Source organism: Mirounga angustirostris, unplaced genomic scaffold, assembly GCF_029215605.1.
Source record: "Mirounga angustirostris isolate CCGP_5_RB_7025 unplaced genomic scaffold, mMirAng1.0.hap1 SCAF_10, whole genome shotgun sequence".
NCBI classification, from domain to species: Eukaryota; Metazoa; Chordata; class Mammalia; order Carnivora; family Phocidae; genus Mirounga; species Mirounga angustirostris.
The window spans coordinates 65,229,830-65,250,409 of record NW_026991718.1 but is presented as its reverse complement, the minus strand read 5'-3'; the positions used below and the strand labels follow the sequence as shown (position 1 = coordinate 65,250,409).

The following is a 20,580-nucleotide window of genomic DNA, read 5'->3' as shown; positions in this document are numbered from 1 at the left end:
TTGACCTATCATCCCTCAAAGCCTATAGGTCACATTAGAGTTCACTCTCAGTGTTATATATTCTGTGGGTTTTGAAACATGTATAATAACATGTATCCACCATTATAGTGTCTTACAGAATAGTTTCACTGCCCTGAAAATCCTCTGTGCTCTGCCTATTCATCCCTCTGTTCTAGACTTAATCGTTTTGTGATAAAGTGTAATTATAATTTTGTATTTGAAAATATTTTGATAGAACTATTTATTTCAACATGGTAAAGCTGCTTTCTTGGTTACAAACTAAATATTTTTAAAGTATGTAAATTTATGGGACGCCTGGGTGGCTCAGTCAGTTAAGCGTCTGCTTTCGGCTCAGGTCATGATCCCAGGGTCCTGGGATCGAGCCCCGCATCAGGCCCCCTGCTCAGTGGGGAGCCTGCTTCTCCCTCTGCCCACTGCTCTCCCTGTTTGTGCACTCACGCATGCTGTCTCTCTACACATAATTTTTTTTTTAAGTATGTAAATTTAATTTGTCTTTCAAAGTAGTCTCAACTTGGGTGATATGTTACATGGTCTCCATAATTACAGTCTGCATTTAATGCTGACAAAAACTGGTTTCCAGAGAAAAAGGGACACTCCCTGGTGTGTCTGGCCAATCAGGTATGGAGCAGGACTAAAGCCTTGTGCTCTGACTTCTGGTACTTTCTATACCAGAGGCACAAAGCCCACTGGGGAGACAACTCAGATCTCAAAGCTTACCACATCTCTGCCTTACTTAAAGTAGTTGTGAAAGCGGGATTCTGCCTGTATTTCTAATTCAGGCATGAGAAAATTCACTAAGTAAATAAATAATGTACCCAGTAAGGAACAAAACAGACCACAGAAGTCCAAGAAATAAAAAATCAGGCAGGCAAATGAAGACCTGCCTGGAGAGTATGTACCTTGAGGTGGAAGTTTGTATTTCAAGGAAGTACTGTGCTTTGAGAGAGGACTGTATAAAATATTAAGTCAGAGAAGAATAGCATCTTCACTGACAAATGTTTGATGGTATTTCGAGACTGAAATTAGTTTCATTTGCATATTTCTGGGACATGGTACATCTGTTTATCCAGCAAAATGAGTCTAGGTTCTGATCAAATACATAGTAAACTTGCCTAATATGGCAATTAGCCATTCTGTACCATCGCCCACATATAATTTTAATATAGTGTCAGCATCCTAAAGATTGAAGTGACTCCTAACTTTTCCATAGCAAATCAGAAGTACATTATTTCAAAAAGGGATAGGTTTTCATAGACCAATTTCTCCTTATACTCATTTTAAGATGTAGTATTTCAAATACATCTTGATGTAAAAACACGTCAGACGGGAGTGATCACTCCTGTGTAAAATCTACATTGCAAGGGGTGGGGTAAATGACCAACGCATGGAAGGAAATGGTAAATAATACAGAATAATAATACAGTGTGTGGAGTTGACATTTCTCCTTCCGGCATTTTTAAGCTGCATTGCATTAGATGCTGTCCTGGTGAAAGGGTGTGTAGGTGTTTTTCTTTATTTGCAAATGGTGTGAATATATGCTTTTATTTTATTTCTTTCTTTATTTTCGCCAGGCCTCTCTATCCGGAGTGTGTGCTGGAAAGCAGACCGCCTTCTAGCAGGGACCCAGGACAGTGAGATATTTGAAGTGATCGTGCGCGAACGAGACAAGCCGATGCTGATCCTGCAAGGCCACTGTGAGGGGGAGCTCTGGGCTCTGGCCCTGCACCCCAAGAAGCCACTGGCTGTGACAGGCAGTGATGATCGCTCTGTCAGGTGGGGCCCCCGGCAATGGCGCTTGTCATGTCCTGGGCTGCCTTGGGATAACAGATTTATTTTGCCCAAATTTGCTTGTTACTCAGGAGAAGGATAAGCCAGAGTACAGAACCACAGTTTCCAAGTGGAATGTTGAGACATTTAGCGCAACAAAACTTGGCTTCTTAGCATTTTGTTGTTGCTATCTTTCTTTGGCTCCATCTTAAGTCATGAAAATGCTCTGAGGAGTGAAAATACACTGCTCCTAGTTAGATAGGCTCCCAGTTCTCTTTCAATTGATGATGTGAGCTAAATGCATCTATCTGTGGTTAGATTATATTTCCCACTCGTGGGCTGGGTCCTCCACAGGGGCCTGCTCAGAGCATTTCACAGTTTTGTTATAGACATTCATCTCCAATGATGAATTCATGAGTTTGTCTTCATTAGAACTTAAATTCTGATTTTCAGAGTTGTCTTTGGTGTGAGGAAAAAACTATTTCTTTGCAAATCCTCAGATGGAATTTGAACATTGTCCTCAAATCAAAGGAAAGTACTGGTTCCTAAGAAAACAGGCAATTTTATGAGGGCCTCAAGGATTCTTGTTGTGGATCGTTTGTTATTTTTTGAGAACACAGCATTGCATAAAATGCTCATTATGAGCACACTTCGAATATCTCTGTGACGGTTGAAGGGCTGAATGTAGGATTTAGAGGTGTGTGAGGAAAGCCGTTCCACTGACTTCAGTACTTCTGTATTTGCTGCTGACCTTTAAATGTGCCCAATGACAAGCAGGCCAGAAAGAGTGCATGCCAGTGGGAGGGAGAGGCTGCTGGATCAGGTGGTTGATTGATTACTGCTTCTGGGCTCTAATAGCTAAATTAGAACATTGTAGACTAGACCGGAGGCTCCTGCTTCTCCCCTGCTCTGGTTCTGTATGTCTGTGAATCTGATCAAGGCACAATGTGCTCATTAGTGGGGTATAAATCCAAAAGTAAATCCATTTTGTGATCTCCACCAAGCACTGAAACCCCATCAATCTCTAAACATCAGTAAACACACACTTGTGTCTCCATGTGGCATACATGTTTATATGGTTTAAGCTTCTCTTTACTTACCTTCCCCCTCTTCTCTTCCTTTTCCTTCCTTGACTCTGAGCGTTCCCTGAACAGGCAAAATGGTGCCACCAAGTTACTTGAGCACCTGAGATACTCAATTTATACTCATCCAGGTAGAAATGATTTCAAGAAAGTCTTTGGCTTTTGTATTTTGGCAGCTTTGTTGCATCTGAGAAATGCAAACATCTCCAAGGAGCCCTGACTGTCAGAATGTCTTATTCCTCTTAACCATGAATTTGGCTAAAATTATAAATGTTCTTTTACACTGAATATTGAAACTTAAGAAGAGACTAAGCCCTAATTTCTTGAGAAAGATGAGCTTTAGTGACTTTATAGGGATGGCACAATCTACTGGGGAGTGATAGTTTCCGTGTGCTAGTAAAGCAAAGCTTACATTGCTTAAAATAGTACAAGGCTAAAAGCAGCATGAGATTATGAATAATGGACGAGGTATTGCAAGACTACCATGAGCTTTTGACTGAACGGTGCAGGCTGCCTCAGGGATCAGCGAGCTCTTCACTGTGCAGCTATCCATTTTAAGGAGCCTGCCTCCATCCATCCTGATGGCAGAAGGCATTTAGAGAAACCGCACCACATGTGACTTATTCATGCCTCTGTATGGCAGACCTCTAGATTCTCAGTCCCCTTGGCAGATCCTGTTGTTTGTGTGTTTAGAAAAGACGGTCTTAGGACTAGGAACAGATAGCGGTTGGTTACCACGATGGCAACTAGCATAAACCCTCATTTGTATCTTCAAATATTTAGTTCATGTTCACTCAGTCTAAGGTGCCTGGATCAGGTGTTTCAGGAGTTGCAGCAACTGTGTGTTGAGGGCACTTGCCCCTGGAGCTCCATTTCTCCCGCAGTAGCTGTGTCCATCAGCCAGGGGCACTGTGAAGTGTCAGCTCCAAGCAAGGGTGGTGGACCTATCTACAGTGGGGCGCCCAGGGGGCTTGTGAGGCATGACAGCGGATGACCAAGCTGACTGTGGGACCATCCTGGGCAGGGGCAGGGGTGTCTTTCCATCTTCTCCATCTCAGACAGGTTTTCTTTCTAGGGAGGCCAACAAATGTAAGTAAGGTGGGTTTCGATTTACAAGTGCTTAAATAACACAGTTACTAGAAGGATACTCCTATTTTCTTTAAACAAACTAACAATAATAACATCCAGTAGTACTTCTTTTTCTTTAAGTATTATTAACAACCATTGGGATAAATAAAGAACGATTTTGAATGTCCAAAGAGAATAATAAGATTTTGTGTGAGGGAGTGTTTAAAATGTCCTTATTTTATCAATCTCAAAATCCCTGGAAATGTTACCTCATTTTATAGTTCTTGCTGGGTATTTCAAATGGTGCCAATGACCCAGCAATAAACTGAACAGCTTCCCAGATAGCCAGACCTGCCACGAGGAAGGACTGGTATGGAGTTGATGCGTCCTCTGCTGTCATCACCATCAGAATGGTGAACAGGCCTTGCGGCCTGGGGCTGGCCAATGACCATGAGAAGTGGGTTTTGATTTTACTTTGTTCTTGTGCGTAGGCTGTGGAGCCTGGCTGACCATGCCTTGATCGCCCGCTGTAACATGGAGGAAGCAGTTCGCAGTGTGGCCTTCAGCCCCGATGGATCTCAGCTGGCCCTGGGCATGAAGGATGGCTCTTTCATTGTGCTCCGAGTCAGGCACGTACTGACCAATAGGGAAAATAATGTCAGAAATGCTCTCCTGTTGAAGCCCATTCTCCTGGCCATGGTGTATGCCAGGACTTAAGGAAAAAGGCATTTACTCTTTCAAATAGGAACACTCTAGATTCACAGTCCCCTATCTGTATTTCTCAAACCAAACACTCTGAAAATCCAGTTTTTGGATAACTCTTTTTTTTTTTTTTAAGAATTTATTTATTTGAGAGAGAGAGAGAGAATGAGACAGAGCATGAGAGGGAAGAGGGCAGAGGGGGAAGAGGGCAGAGGGCAGAGGGGGAAGCAGACCCCCCGCTGAGCAGGGAGCCCGATGTGGGACTCGATCCCGGGACTCCAGGATCATGACCTGAGCCGAAGGCAGTCGCTTAACCAACTGAGCCACCCAGGCGCCCCTGGATAACTCATTTGATAGCACGTCTTGACCCAGTGAACTGATTTGAGACTGTTTATTGCCTATTAATCTCTTAATAGGAATAATTATCATGTGATTTGCTACAAAAATATTAATGTGTGTGGTTTTTTTTTAAAGATTTTATTTATTTATTTGACAGAGAGAGACACAGTGAGAGAGGGAACACAAGCAGGGGGAGTGGGAGAGGGAGAAGCAGGCTTCCTGCAGAGCAGAGAGCCCTATGCGGGGCTCAATCCCAGGACCCTGGGATCATGACCCGAGCCGAAGGCAGATGCTTAACGACTGAGCCACCCAGGCGCCCCCAAAAATATTAATGTGTTGAATATGGGGTGCCGCCCTAACTCCTACTGGGGATGTTACATAATATATTGCATGTGAACCTTTCTAGAACCCAGTGAGTAATGAACTCCCAAGCTCATCTGGTCCCAAGAGGTTTATGGGCTTATAGGAAGCCAAGAAAAGAGAAAGAAATGAGAAAGGCTCCAGCATGGCCAGATTTTTAGAGGTGGGCTTGAGTAAAAGATTTCTTCCACGTATAACGAAAACTTAAATAGAATATTTCATATTTATTAACATCCTATCTTTACTGGACAAAAATTATGACTCATGCATGTAATTTCTCTAAACACACTGGTTGATTTTTGGCTTACACAATTTGTGATTACAGAAAGAAAATGCAGCTGTAAATTAGATACTGCATGTTTTGCACATGGAAAATTCTATATAGCTTTGAAAAATGACCTTGGCACAGTTTATTACACTAAATTCTCATTTAGCAGCCACACATAACTTATTATGAGTTGGTAGGCAACATTTTCTTTCTCTGCTGAGTCATGGTTTGAAAAGATGGCCAATTACCAGATCTTCTTTTCTTTTTGATGGATTTTTATTGATGGATTTCCCAAGCCAAAAAAAAACAAAACAAAACAAAAGAAAACCCCAAGACCCTATTTGATATTATAGCAAAGTATATTATATAGTATATACATAGCATATAGTGTATGTATAGTAAACAATAATGCCATTAATAAGTGATAGCAGGTGAGGGGAATTATGTGGAAGCTAATATTTGCCATTATTTGTGCACTGATTTTGTTGGGAGTGGAAGAAGTTGTTGGCACAGGGGACCTGCTAGTCAGAATTCTGTCTCATGGTGGCAAGTTTCAAATGAGGGCAGCAGTTCTTACCAGAATCTGATCAAAAGGGATGCAAAATCTGGGTGAACTGATATATGAATTGTTGAGTTTCACAGTGAAAATTAAATAATTACATAAGATTTAATATTAAAAAAGTAACCTTGACGTAGTTTACCTTTCTCCGGGACACATTTTTAAAACAATGTTACAAACTGCAATTTTTCAAGGCAAAAAGTTTTAGGGGAAAATAATACGTAATTAACCATGAAAGCAAATAGGCACTTCATTAAATTTTTTCATTGTTTTTATTTTGGAAACCTTAAATATTTCAAATGTTGGTTAATTTTGCCTAAAATGGCCAGAATCTAAATAGTATTTTATATCTTTCTTCAAAAGTTAATCCTTTAGTTCCTATAGGTGTTCTCTCCCTTTTAAAACCATTTTTTCTCTGACATACAAATTTTGAGACATGGCTTGGGGTTCCTATTTCTAGATTTGCTGCTTATCACTTTTTATTGCTGCTTTTTATTCTTATAGAGATATGACAGAAGTGGTTCATATCAAAGATCGAAAAGAAGTCATTCATGAAATGAAATTTTCTCCAGATGGCTCTTACCTCGCGGTGGGATCCAATGACGGCCCAGTGGATGTGTATGCCGTTGCCCAGCGGTATAAGAAAATTGGAGAATGCAGCAAGTCCCTTAGTTTCATCACCCACATTGATTGGTCTTTGGATAGCAAATACTTGCAGACCAATGACGGCGCAGGAGAACGCCTGTTCTACAAGATGCCGTGTAAGTCCTGCAGGCGTTGGATGTTTGTGAAAATCAAAACTCTGAACCACATGCAGCAAATATATAAGAACGTCATCATGATCTCAGGGCAAGGAGTGTTCTCAGAAACATGACCCCCCCCCCCCCCACTGAATCTCAAAGTCTCAAAAGAAAGATTGATAAATTGGAACATATTAAAATAACAAATCACTGTGTAATGAAAGAAATCATGAAAAGACAAGGCAAAGACTGGACAGAAATATTTGCAGTGGTTATGATGGGCAAAGGATAGATAGCTAGAAGTTATAAAGAATGCCTAAAGATAACTGAAAGGAAAGATATCCTAGAAAAATGCCCCAAAATGCTAAACATTTGAGGATCACGGTCCTCATTTGCTATGATGGTTTTAGTCTGAAATTTGTGTTTTTCATAATTGGAAGTCTTTATGATATTATTTGGTGAAATATGCTAATTGGGATTTAAAAAGTACAATTTTTATTTGTCACCTCCACTATCTCTTTGAGAAGAGATTCATCAGATTTCTATAACATTTAGTGACATTTAGTTCGTGATACTAAAATGGCAAAAATAAAAGATAATTTTCTGTTTTGTAATCTTTGACTAATGATTTTTTTAACATAAGAGGAAAATTTTAACATCATGAATCTTGTCATCAAATATTTTATCTTAAAATTTTTCCTGAAAAATTAATTTTTATTGGAAAATAGTACATACAATCTAACCATGTAACCATGGCTTTTTAAAGAACCTCTGCCCTATCAACTTCGCCAGCACACCATCCCTGGGTAGATATTTCTGTGTGTCTACTTTCTTTGCTTGAAATTATTTCATATATATTTTACATATGTGAAAAATTATGGAATACATGTTTATCATTTGCAATAAAAAAGTAACCTCCTGCTCAGTGATAATATCATAATTTGCTTTCTTGTCCTCCTGTTAGTGAGCATTTGGGCTTAACTTATTTCTAGTTTCTTCGCTGGTACAGACGGTGCATCTCCAAATATCTTCATATAGGGGGGGATTTCCTCTTCTTAGTTACTTCCTTGGACTATATTTTCCAGAGGGGGAACGTTGTTGGGTTAAAGACTGTGTTCTGTCAACACTCTGATTTGTGTTCATCTTCATGAATTTTTATGTGACGCTGTCAGTCTAGAATTTCTGCGTGCCAATTTGACAGTGTGCAGGTAATGTATAAGAGCATCTATTCTCACAGATTCTTTATTTGAAAACATTTGTTTATTTTTGAAGAAAAAACTACGAGGTAGTACGCTAAATTGTCTTGATTTTGAATTTTAGAACTGTGTATGACAGGACATTTTCCCAAGCATTTCTGTGTCCATGTGTTTCTGCCTTTGCGTGCCCCTGGGTGACCTCCCTCACCAGGTTCTGGTACAAGCGGGGAATCGTGCCATACATTTGAGGACATACCAAGCACAACTGTCAAGACTCTTTTCCCCTAACCACTTACATTTAGTTAATCAAAATTTGGTGGATTTTCATTGTCTAATGCTTTTAAATTTGTATAATATCCATGAAATGTTTACACAAATTTTTGGAGCCTAAATTTTTAAAAATTACTTCTATGGATCTTTGAATTTGAAAAGTAGAAGTTGAGAATAAATTTTTTTAAAAACCTGGCAAACTGTGACTAAATATGATATATATATTTTCATACAAATCATTTCATCAATAACACAAAGCATACTATCTGTATAGTAGTTTTGGATATTACATTGAGTACAATGATCATTTTCTTTCTCATCTCCATATCTGAGTTTTGATCATGCATTCTCTTTAAACCATGCTGGAAGAAAAAAAATCACAAATTGGGTAAAGAGATTAGAATCTTTAGGTTCCTTGGTTTATAGAGGTTTTTTTTTAATTTCTATAAACCTCTATAAGAAAAATGAATAAAGTAAATTTGAATATGCTTTTAAATGTAACATTTTGTTACTATGTATTGATAATTTTCAGCTGGGAAGCCTTTAACAAGTAAAGAAGAAATCAAAGGGATTCCCTGGGCCTCCTGGACTTGTGTGAAAGGCCCTGAAGTGAGTGGAATTTGGCCAAAGTACACTGATGTTACTGACATCAATTCAGTGGATGCAAATTACAACAGCTCCGTGCTGGTTTCTGGCGATGATTTTGGACTGGTTAAATTGTTTAAATTTCCTTGTCTCAAGAAAGGTAAGGCCAAGAGAGAGATTTCATTGAATAAGTATTTAATCTAAAATGTATACGCAGTATAATTAAGACTGATTTTCTTGGTGTCTGTTCTTGCAGATTATTCATTTCATCTTTATATTCATTTTTACTCTTTAACACTTTTAGAGAAAATGTGTTGTTGATGTCATTTACTTTTGACGTTCTAAAATATGGGATTTTACCAATTTAAGGCAGGTTTTGTTCACAGAGTTACTACTAGCGAGTTTGTGATTGAGAAGATTCATGTTTCACATTTTAAATAAGTCATAGTTTTGTTTTTATTTATGTAAATTCATAATTTAAATTATATGTTACATTACAATATTAAAATTCTTTTATGCTTCACGGCTAATTGTGTTTACACATGGAAAGCCAAGCAAAATCCTTTTTAGAGGTATTTAAGATAAAATCTGAAAGTGATTGTTCTGGTGATGATGCAGGTGTTCGGACCCCTTGTTGTAACACTAATCTTGCAAACCCCATTTACATAACTGGTGAAATTTTTGAGAGTGGAGATTGGTTCAAAAAAATTCTCCTCTCGCGTTTTGTCGTTCTGTTTTATTGTTGTTAAATCTTGTCACCTCAGTTTTTATGGCACCTTCAGACTTTGTAGAATATGACTGAATTAGCCATGTAATGACCCTGTCTTCTTCTTCCTTAAAAAGTTGAGGCAAGAGGGGAGGGGAGTGGCGGGATGGGTATTAAAGAGGGCATGTACTGCATGGAGCACTGGGTGTTATACGCAAACAATGAATCATCGAACACTATATCAAAAACTAATGATGTAATGTATGGTGATTAACATAACATAAAAAAAAAAAAAGTTGAGGCAAAGCCCATACACAGGGTTTTCTGAGATTCCCCACCAGCCTGAAAATCTGATCTTCAGAAAGTAGTCAGTAGGGACATGCTGTGGCCTGAAAACTCGCTCACTTGAACAATTTTTAAATTAAGAAAGGAAAGGGACTGAAAAATGTAATCGGAGAGTCATTGTCGGATAACTGGCAGTTCAGAAGCAGCAACGGTTATGGTTGAGAACTGAACATAAAACGCATAGCAAAGCGGACATCCTTTACACTTGATAAAATGGCCATCACTTTAAACTGCTTGAGGCACAAAATTACCTCAATGTGCCTAATTCACACTCTCCCCTCTCTGATGAGTCTTTTGAGTAATAGGGCATATCCCGTTAGACTGAGCAATGTACTTGCAGAACCTGAGTTAGGCAACCAGAAGGAACGGAACGTGGGAATTGAGAAGAAACATCACTGGGACCCGAAGCAGTGCTGTTGGTCTCAAGAGTCAGGACTTGGGAAGAAGTTAATTCACGGAGAGTTGGTATTTCCTGTGTATCTCCAAACATTGTAGGGTGGTCTTGAGTCTGGAAAAGAGGAATGGAAAGGGAAATCTTGGGTTTATTGATGAGAATGGGGGAAGGGGGAGGGAGGAGGTGAGCAGTGCTGTCTGTCCGAATGAGACAGCCTGATATGTAAAACAGCCCTGATGATGATGGCACACAGGAGACATCTGCCGAGTAAGGGAAGGTTGACAGCTGAGTGATAGTGTGGTGGGAGTAATAACAACCTCCGCAGTAGTCTGCGGAAGTATCCATATTCTCTGAGCAAATTGACTTGTTCTACTTTTCATGGCACATGGTTTATAAATCTTGCAGTTTGCCTCAGAGACATTCAGACTTCTGTGGCCTTTCTGTGCCTGAACTACCGGCAGGGGAGTTCTGAAAGGAGTGTTGTTGACAGGAATGGTAACCGTTGGTGGAACTTGTCACCCTGTAGCCCAGGGTCCCAGTGGCAGGTATGCCCCCAACCTTTGAGCCTGTAACAGCCAAACATGAGCAGGGGCTAGTGACCATGAGAAGTGTGGAGGCTGAGCAAACATGGTAGTTTTCCATTGTGATTAAATAAAACTTCCAATCAAGTTAATTGACACATTTACAATTAATGTACGAAGGATTCTGCTGCACAGTCTTCTGACACAAATGTTCTGCAGTTAATGAAAATGCCTACAGTGGTTTTTATTTTTACATCACCAAGCCAGTTTTTCTCATTTCATTTTGACAGTTTTCAAATCTTTTAAAATAAGCAGTATCGATACTGATAATTTCCCCTGATGTCATTTAGACTACATTCTGTTTGACCATCATCATGCAGAAACTTCCATGAGGTAAAAATTCAAAGCCTTGCTCATTGACATTTGCCACGTCTTACTACCTTGGCATCAGCCCTTCTCCAAGGGAAGGCTCTCCTACTTGACTGACTTGTGTGTTGCTGCCCCATTAATCCTTCACACACACACACACACACTCTCTCTCTCTCTCTCTCTCTCTCTTCTCTATCTCACATAGTCCTTGAAGAACTCCCTCCCAAAATAAGTGTGTCCTGGATCTTGTAAGACATGAGTTGCATAAACCCTGGACCTTGAGGGGAACAGTGTTGGCTTTCAGTAGAGCTTGGATGAGCTTGATGCAGGAGAGGAACATAAAGTTCAGGGTGGCTAGAGCGTGATGAATGAGGGAAGCATTGTGTACTCAGAGGCTGGAGAGGGTGGTGGGGACCGTGTCATGAAGGGCCTTGTAGCCACTGTTAGAAATTTGCGTCTTACTCTAAGTGTGGAGGGAAACTATTGAGGGCTTAAAATGGAGGGGTGACATGACCAATCTAAGTTTTTAAAAGACCACTTTGATATCATGTGGGATGGATTAGGGATGGGGAAGCTTTAAGTAGACTCTTGTACAAGTCCAGGTGAGAGGTGAGGTGGCTTGGACAAAGGTGTTAGGAACAGATGTGAACACAGGTGCATGAGGTTAGGAAACAGTGTCAAGGTAGAGCTGAAGGTCTTGCTGATGGATGTGGGAATAGAGGGAAAGAGAGGAACTGAGGGTGACTCCTAAGTTTTCGGCTTGAGCAGTGGGGTGGATGGTGGCACCATTTATGGAGATGGGAAAATAAGCAAGGAAAAGTGTGTGTTTGGGGGAGAGATTGAAAAAGAGAGGGATGGGGATAAGAGAAGGGAAGGAGAACTTAGTCTGTGTTGTTCATGATAAATCTGAGGCACCTGTTAGACATCAAGTGGACGTGGCACATGGGCCATCAGCAGTCCAGGGAGAATTGAGGGCCGGAAGACGAATATTTGGCAGTGGAGGGCATATTGACAGTATCTAAAGCCATGGGAGAGAGGACCACCAGAGAAGAGATGAGGGCAGAGGCCTGAGACATCCTCGTGGTTCAGAGAACCAAGGGAGGTCTTGTAAAGTGACCATGTCCTAGGGAAAGCCTGGAAAGAGGTGGACGTGGCCTTCTTTTATTCAATAAATATTTGTTACATGCTATTGTAAGAGGCTGGAGATACATCAACAAATAAAAAAGGCACAAATCCCTGCCCTCATGGAGCTTTTGTTCTTCTGAGGGGACACAGTCAATAAAGGAAATATAAACACATCTCATGAGAAGTGCTACAATGAAAAAGCAAACAGTAGAATGCTCAGATGGGGGCAGCTTCGTGGTGGTATTTTAAATAGTGTGGTCATTTTCACCTTCATATACATTTAAATCATTACCTCTCCAATGAGTATTTTCAGTTGAACAGATGGCTTTCTCCCCCATTAAAGAGGTTCCGTTAGAGGGCCTGCAGTAGGTAGCATTGTTTCTGAAGGAGGGATGCAGTGCTTGCTGGCCCCCTGAAATCTCCCGTAGCCTTTGGAGTACTAGGCCTCCACATGATAGGATGGACCCGACCTGTTTTCATAACTGCCTTTGTGCTGCCCTCTACCAACCATGTGCGAGACTTTGGTAGTTCAGCTACAGCCGTAAGTGCAAATAGCTTTCCTTCCACAGTCATTCCCCTGGGGATGGTGTTCACTGAGTAAAGCAATCAGTGCAAGGGAACAAAATTTAATTCTCCCAGCTCTACATCCATGACTCTGAACAATAATTTGATTTTTTTTCCCCACAGAATTATTCTGTTTCCCTATTACAAAGGACTCTCTGTCTTATTTTGGATTTGAGTAAGAATGTGTAAGATCATCATTCTGAAGCATTTTATTTTCAGAACCAGTGAAGCAGTAGGCATTATCTGGAACAGGTTCAGATGTGTCTTCAGCCACAGGACTTAAATGTTAAGGCCATTTTTAGCTTAATCTGTACTGGAATAATTGAGAGAATTTGGGGAGCCTTGGCTTGCTATGATATGTAACACTGAAAATTATATCTTCTAATACATTTAAGGATTTTACTTTTCAACGTGAAGAGGAATTTAATTTTTTAACCTATGAATTCTATTTTTTTTTTTTTCATTACTAATCTTCTCGAAAATATCTTTTCAGGAGCCAAATTTAGAAAGTATGTGGGCCATTCTGCACATGTCACAAATGTCCGCTGGTCCCATGACTTTCAATGGGTATTGAGCACAGGAGGGGCTGACCACTCAGTTTTCCAGTGGAGATTTGTTCCAGAAGGTGTCAGCAACGGTCTGCTGGAAACTGCACCCCAGGGTAAAAACCAATTGTAATTTTTCAGCATTTTTTTCCTGATCAATAAAAATTTCAAAGAATGTTCTAATATCTCTCCTGAAGATAAAGAGTTAAAGCAATTTTGAAAAATTCATTCCTATAATAAAATTTAAAATTAAAAAGAAAAACAACTTTGAGACACATATGAGTCAGTTGAATAACTTTCTTCAAAGGATTTTGTTTATAGCAGATGCAAGTTGAAGGTCAAAGGTTTACATGAAGAATTAGCCTTTAAGAATAACAGGAACAAAGACATTACAGCCTCTTTAGGACAACTGTAACTCTGGCAGGTCTACACAGTGAGACAACAGGGGGACAGAGTAACCTTGGGTGTAGGAGTTGGCTCCAGAATGAAGTTCAAACAATAGTCCACAATTGGGACCAATGTGTTCTAGTTCAGGGGATATGTAGTCATTCTATTTACTGTGATGTCAGCAGAAATAATCGGCTAATAAAATTTAAAACCAGGTGAGGACATGTTTTCAATGGGAGAGTTTCTGCAGCTTTTGACCATGGCAATTACTGCCACTCGGTGAACATGGCAAAGGCTAAGAGGATATTTACTGAACTAAGTAGTTGGATTTCCTTTTGCTCCAAGCTTCATTTTGGTAGAATCTTTCCCTGACCTTTTCTTCCTTTTTTTTTCCCCCTTTTTTTCTCTTTTCAAAGCAAGATTTAAACCCAAAGATTTGTTATCCCCTGAAAGTATGGAAATGAGTTCAGTCTTGGAGGGGCAGGGTGGGGGGTAGTTGTCCTTATCTGTTAACGCTCCTGAAAGGAGTATGCTGAACTTAACCAGAAGATGGGGGGGAAAAAGATGTTTTAAGAACCTACACCAAGTAAAACTATGGTATAGTGATTTTTAAATTTACTTTGCTAGAAGAAAGGAAATATTTTAAATAAATTTATAAGCTCTCTTGGGTCTCCGAACTTTTGCTTGTTTCTCACGGATTGTGTTTCTGCAGAAGGTGGCACTGATTCCTACAGCGAAGAATCTGATTCGGATTTATCTGACGTGCCGGAATTGGACTCTGATATTGAGCAAGAAACTCAAATCAATTATGATCGCCAGGTCAGTAAGCAGAGAGCCTCATAATAAATGCCTTACAGCCCAGAACATCAATCTCATTGGATTTGGACGTTGCACTAAAAATGGCTGGTACTTGGGCAGAAGAGAATCAAGACAAGAATAAGGAAAATCACCTGCCTCTTGTCTTTAAGTACAGATTGTAAATAAGGCCTTTAACCCATTCACATAATTAAAATTTTTTAAGTGGAAGGTAGTAGCCAATTTTAAAACTGAACCCATGACAGGGTTTTCTGTCTTTTTTTGCAGAAAAAATATGCAAGTCAGCCACAGAATTTTTCATTTTCTTAACAGATCATGAAAGCATGTGTTTTCTGTACAGAATTGGTAGCCTCTGAGCCATGGTAGTTTGCAAGTGAGCTGGTGTCCTGCTTTCTCTCTTAACTTACATAGACCATTATGAAGACCATTTATGAAGACCATTATCCATTTAATTAAAGTAAAAGCCCAAATACAATACGCATGATCTCTCCAGTCAGAAATCACCTCTAGTAGAAAAGTTGCATAATTACTATCAAATTGGGTCCTAGTTTTTTGAAAATATTCATTTCATTTTAGTGCTAAACAGTGAGTGTTAAAGAGAGCCATCCTTCACAGGAATCTGGAGACTCGTCCCTTTTTTATGGTTGATAACTATAGGTGTTCTGTTTTCTTCCTTGTCATTTCATGAATGTCTGTAAAGCAGACTCTGTACCTGATCATGGAGTGAATAAGATTTCAGGTTTCAGACACAGCAACTGTCAGTGTTGCCCACGGAGATGTACCATAGAGGCTGGGGGCAGCTGCCAGGTAACACATGTCTCTACGGGGCCAGATCCTGTGCTTTCCATACACCGAATCCAACCCACAATAACCCTCAGAGGTTAAGTACTTTGTCCACGTCCACATCATCCGTAGTATTGATAAGAATGCGGATCTGGGCTTCTCTCCAAAGTGCACATTCAGTGTATTGCTTGGCTTTGCCTCTGTAGAAGCACTGAACCTTTTCAGATGATGACTTTTTTTTCCACCCCATAATCATCACTCATTGAATCTGTGTTTGAAATATTAGTACAAAGGCAGTCCAACTGATGGTTTGGGTCACCTTCTTGATGAAATCAGCTTGACTGTGCAATGTATTATGCAATAAAACTAAAGGTGAGATTGAAAGGAAATTATTAATGTAGAAATATACACACACACTAAACAATATTATATTCTGGTATCAAGGGGAAATGGAATTTAAGCAAAGTGAACATAAAATTCAGGGAAAAAAGAAAAGCAGTTTTCTTTAGTTGGGAGTTTTGTATTTAGTAAAAAGGTGCTAGTGAAAGAATGAAAAGGCTTGACTCTACTGAAATCCATGCCTAGAATTTATTTATTCTCCCTGGCATCTTATTTTCTAAAGCTTCATCTGTATTATTTGATTTACATTATTTTTTGTTGCTGAGTTACTCCTGAGCAGGAAGTTTTATTCTGTTCTACAGATGGGAATTTTAGGTCCATAGAGGTTATGAGACTTGTTTAAATAAACAGTTGAAATAAATGCCAAGACCAGAATTCCATTCTCTTGAGTAGTTGATGAGCTGAAAAAAGCATTATGGGCTCAGATGGATAATTAACTTTAGCTTTTACAAGCTTAGTTCATTGCATCTGCAATAGACAAAGCAGTAATGAGGTATCTTTTGACTTCCTTTTTTTTAATTTTAAAGATTTTTGGTTAAATCCTAAACAGAGACTGTATTATGATAATATTCTTTTAGTTACATAGCTTTATCAAATGAAATTTTTCCTTTATGAAGATGAGCAATTATTAATAGATTTACTTTGTCTTGAATGTGTTAAATTGATCTCTCTCGATAGTAGGTCATGAATACATGATAGAGAAACATTACTTTTTATCTACATTTAGATTAAATTGCAGGAAATATTCTCTGAGTCAGCAGCACAATTTAGGTCCTAGGTTAGGCCAAGAGCTTTGCTCTAAATCTCAGAGTCTGATCTGTCAAGATACATGAGATCATGAAAGAAGATAATTCCATAGAGTGATCACCATGATTCATGAGGTCTGTGTTTTGCAAATGTCAGAATCACCAAGAGATTTCTCACCTTAGAAGAAATTATAGCAAAACATTTTATTGTTTTTTATTGATAATTTATTGAGTCATTTCCTTTCTTATTTTACCAGAAAATTGTTATATTTTCTGAATATAAATTATTTAAACTCAAGATGACCTTGAATCCCAATGATTCAAAAGGCATTTCAAGATAGTTTTGTTCATTAGAAAGTAAACTTCATTCTCATGTTTTATGTACTCATTTTGGTTTATCTTTTCAAAGAACCAACTCTTAAGTTTGTTCATCTCTTCTATTGTCTTATTCTCTATTTCATTTACTTCTGCTCTAATCTTTATTATTTCCTTCCTTCTGCTAACTTTTGGCTTACTATGCTCTTTTACTCATTCCTTGAGGTATATTGTTAAGTTGTTGATCTGAGAGTTTTCTTTTTTCTTAAAGTATACGTATATAGCTACAGACTTTCCTCTTAGAACCGCTTTTGCTGTATCCCATTGTTGTGTTTCCATTGTCTCAAGATATTTTTTTAATTTTCTGTTTGATTTCTTCTTTGATCCATTGGTTCAGAACTGTGTGGTTTAATTTCCACATACTTATGAATTTTCCAGCTTTCTTCCTGTGATCATTTCTACTTTCATACCATGGTGGCCAGAAAACATACTTGGTGTGATTTCTATCTTGTTGAATTTATTGAGACTTGTTTTGTGGCCTAGCATTTGATGTATCCTGAGAAGAACTTGTATCCTGCTGCTGATGGCTGGGATGTTCTGAATATGTCTGCTAGGTTATTTGGTCTGCAGTGTTCTTCATCTGGTGTTTCCCTATTGATTCTTTGTCTGGATCATCATTTATCCATTGTTCAGAGTGACACCTTCCCCAACTATTACACTACTGATGTTTATTTCTCCTTTTCGTTCTGTTAGAATGTGCTTTATATATTTAGGTGCTCTGATGTTGGGTACGTATTTAAAATGGTTATATCTTCTTGATGAGTTGACCCCTTTATCATTATATATAATGACCGACTTTTGTCTCTGGTGACCATTTTTAGCTTCTTATGTTCTCAAAAACTTGATTTCCTGCAGTTAAAGACCTCCTGAGAATTCCAAGATACTAATATTTTTGAAACCCGGAGAGTCTCAACTAAATGTTTCTGCTATGCTTTAAGGTTTACAAAGAAGATCTACCTCAGCTAAAGCAACAAAGTAAAGAGAAAAACCATGCAGTGCCCTTCCTCAAAAGAGAAAAGGCTCCTGAGGACAGCTTGAAACTCCAGTTCATACACGGGTGGGTGCCTGTCACCAGCCTTATCAGCCTACCATTGGGTCCCCTCTTCTTGGTGCTGTCCCACTTCAGGCTGGCTCTTCTGTCCAGTGTGTACTTACCCGAAGTAATAATAGAAACATGATTCTCTGTGCGGTTATCTCAGTTGATGTCCTCTAGTCATAACAATGTGTGTATCTAGATTTTTCATGCTTCATTGACTTCCATACACATACGTTTCTGTGGCTCATTGTTACTACACTCTGTTCTCTCCCCCGTCCCTGTTCCTGTTACCCCCATATTTCCTGCTCTGTTTAGCTGGCTGCACCTACGACAATATTTTTTCAAACAATTTTGCTCACATATGCCCCAATAGTTATGAATTTTTAAAAATAATGTACAACCTTCCACACTTTAAGTTGACATCTAAAATTTTTCAATGTAAGGTTAAATGATTGTGAAGAATATAGTATCTAGTGCTTTGTAAATACATCATTCATTTAAGGGGATCAATTGGAACTGAAATGTCATAGATATTTGATTCCCACCATCACCAATTTAAAAAATACCTGAACTCATATTTCTATGCTACTTTTCCCATAGAATTTTATACTAATGTACTATTTTTATGCTTGAAAGGCTTTTATTGATCACCCTATCATACATTTTGCAAGGAAAGAAATGTATATAAGCGCAATTTAAATTTAATTCCCTGTGATCCTGAGTCTCTAACTTGTGTTATCTAGTATGGGATCCACTTAAAGCCACTGGGCATGTGAAATATGGCTAGTCTGAATTCAGATGTGTTGTAGGTGTAAATGCACACTGGATTTCGAAGACTTAGCATGAAAAAAAGAACGTAATATATCTCATTAAAATGTTTATGTTGAGGGGTGCCTGGGTGGCTCAGTCGGTTAAGTGTCAGACTTTTGATCTCAACTTAGGTCTTGTTCTCAGGGTCATGAATTCAAGCCCCATGTTGGGCTCCATGCTTTTATATTGATTTCATATATTGATTTGTTTTATATTGATTACATAATATTTTAGACGTAATGGGTTAAATGTTCTTAAATTTCATCTGTTTCTTTTTATCTTTTTTAATGTAGAAAATTTTCACTTTACCTACATGGTTTGCATAATATTTCTATTGGACATTGCTGCTCTAAGTGTTCATTCTTTTTTGGATTGAATTTTTTTTTACAACTGTTAGTACAAAGCTTATCAGACCAACATAAATATAGCACAAATTCTAATAAGTACTTACTAAATATAAACAATTTTATTGGAAAAAAATTTTAATAAGATTTTTTTCAGTGAGTTCAGATATATGTACACATATTATTGCTAGAATGTGATAGAGTTTAGTATTGATTCTATTCCCATTTATCATTTTTTAATAGTTACAAGCACTGAGAAAGCTTACTCACATAAATAAGTAGATGAGAAAGGAAGCAATTTTACCATAGCAACCTTACTCAGTTCTTTAAGCTCCTCTTGCAACACAGATAGGTATATCTTGCAATTTTGATACATCACATGAAAATATAGTTTAATGATCTATCACCTGACAATTCAATGAAATCACTCTTCAATTTTATTAAAAGCAAAGAATTGGAAGTCACTTGACTTACAAAAGAACTTCATGTCTAGTTATTGGAATTGTTCACTTTCAATATCCACACCTGAGTTTGTTTTGGTGTTCCTGGAAGGTTCCATGCTCCAGGTTAATAGAACATAATAAGATTCTATGTGGACAAAAGGAATGGCTTTCCAATGTGAGAGGAAGGTGGTAGAGAAAGGGGAGGTGGGAAGGGAAAACCTGCACCTCCTCACAAGTGTGTTCTCAAACTGGTCACTTTGAAGAAGACACATACAGTAGCTGAAGATCTAGAAACAAATTCTCTTAAACTTATCAGTGCAGATTTGCCCTTTAGAGAGACTCACATGCCCTCAGAGATCCTCGTACCCCTGTTGAAGATTACTGTCCCGAGCAACCATGGAGATACCTGTGGTTCTACTTGTGCATGTCTGCAGCAACATGGTAGCTTTGCCTTCTGATCTCTCCTGCTCTGTTGACTCACTGTCCATTCAGCTACTGTGCATTTCTTGGACCTGTGCTTCAGTTACAGAGGCTACGACTGTAGAAATAATCTGTTCTACACGCAAGCTGGAGAAGTGGTCTATCACATTGCTGCAGTTGCCGTGGTGTACAACAGACAGCAACACTCCCAGAGGCTGTACCTGGGGCACGATGATGACATTCTCAGCCTGACCATCCATCCAGTGAAGGACTATGTGGCCACTGGGCAGGTATAGATCTCTCCTCTGAGATGGGGGCCTCGCCAAAGAGAGGGAGAGGATTTAGTTATGAGCCCAGTTTATATACTGGTTCAAGAAATACTTGATAGAAACAAACATGAGGCATGAAGCTGAAGATTCAGTGAATGCTGGGTCATGTGATGGTGGGAGCCTCATCCGCTATATTATAGCACTGTGGGAAGCCTCTGACGGATTT

The 20,580-nt window shown here is 38.9% G+C and overlaps 1 protein-coding gene across 1 annotated transcript in view; it reads left to right on the top strand.

Moving 5' to 3' along the window:
• EML6 (EMAP like 6) overlaps positions 1-20,580 on the top strand; it is a 266,233-nt gene that overhangs the window by 154,597 nt on the left and 91,056 nt on the right. The window contains exons 8-15 of the mRNA XM_045886192.3: positions 1,593-1,794; positions 4,430-4,567; positions 6,671-6,927; positions 8,905-9,117; positions 13,475-13,642; positions 14,626-14,732; positions 17,971-18,089; positions 20,189-20,375. Of these exons, the coding sequence (XP_045742148.2) occupies positions 1,593-1,794; positions 4,430-4,567; positions 6,671-6,927; positions 8,905-9,117; positions 13,475-13,642; positions 14,626-14,732; positions 17,971-18,089; positions 20,189-20,375 (1,391 nt within the window). The remainder of the gene's footprint in view (positions 1-1,592; positions 1,795-4,429; positions 4,568-6,670; positions 6,928-8,904; positions 9,118-13,474; positions 13,643-14,625; positions 14,733-17,970; positions 18,090-20,188; positions 20,376-20,580) is intronic.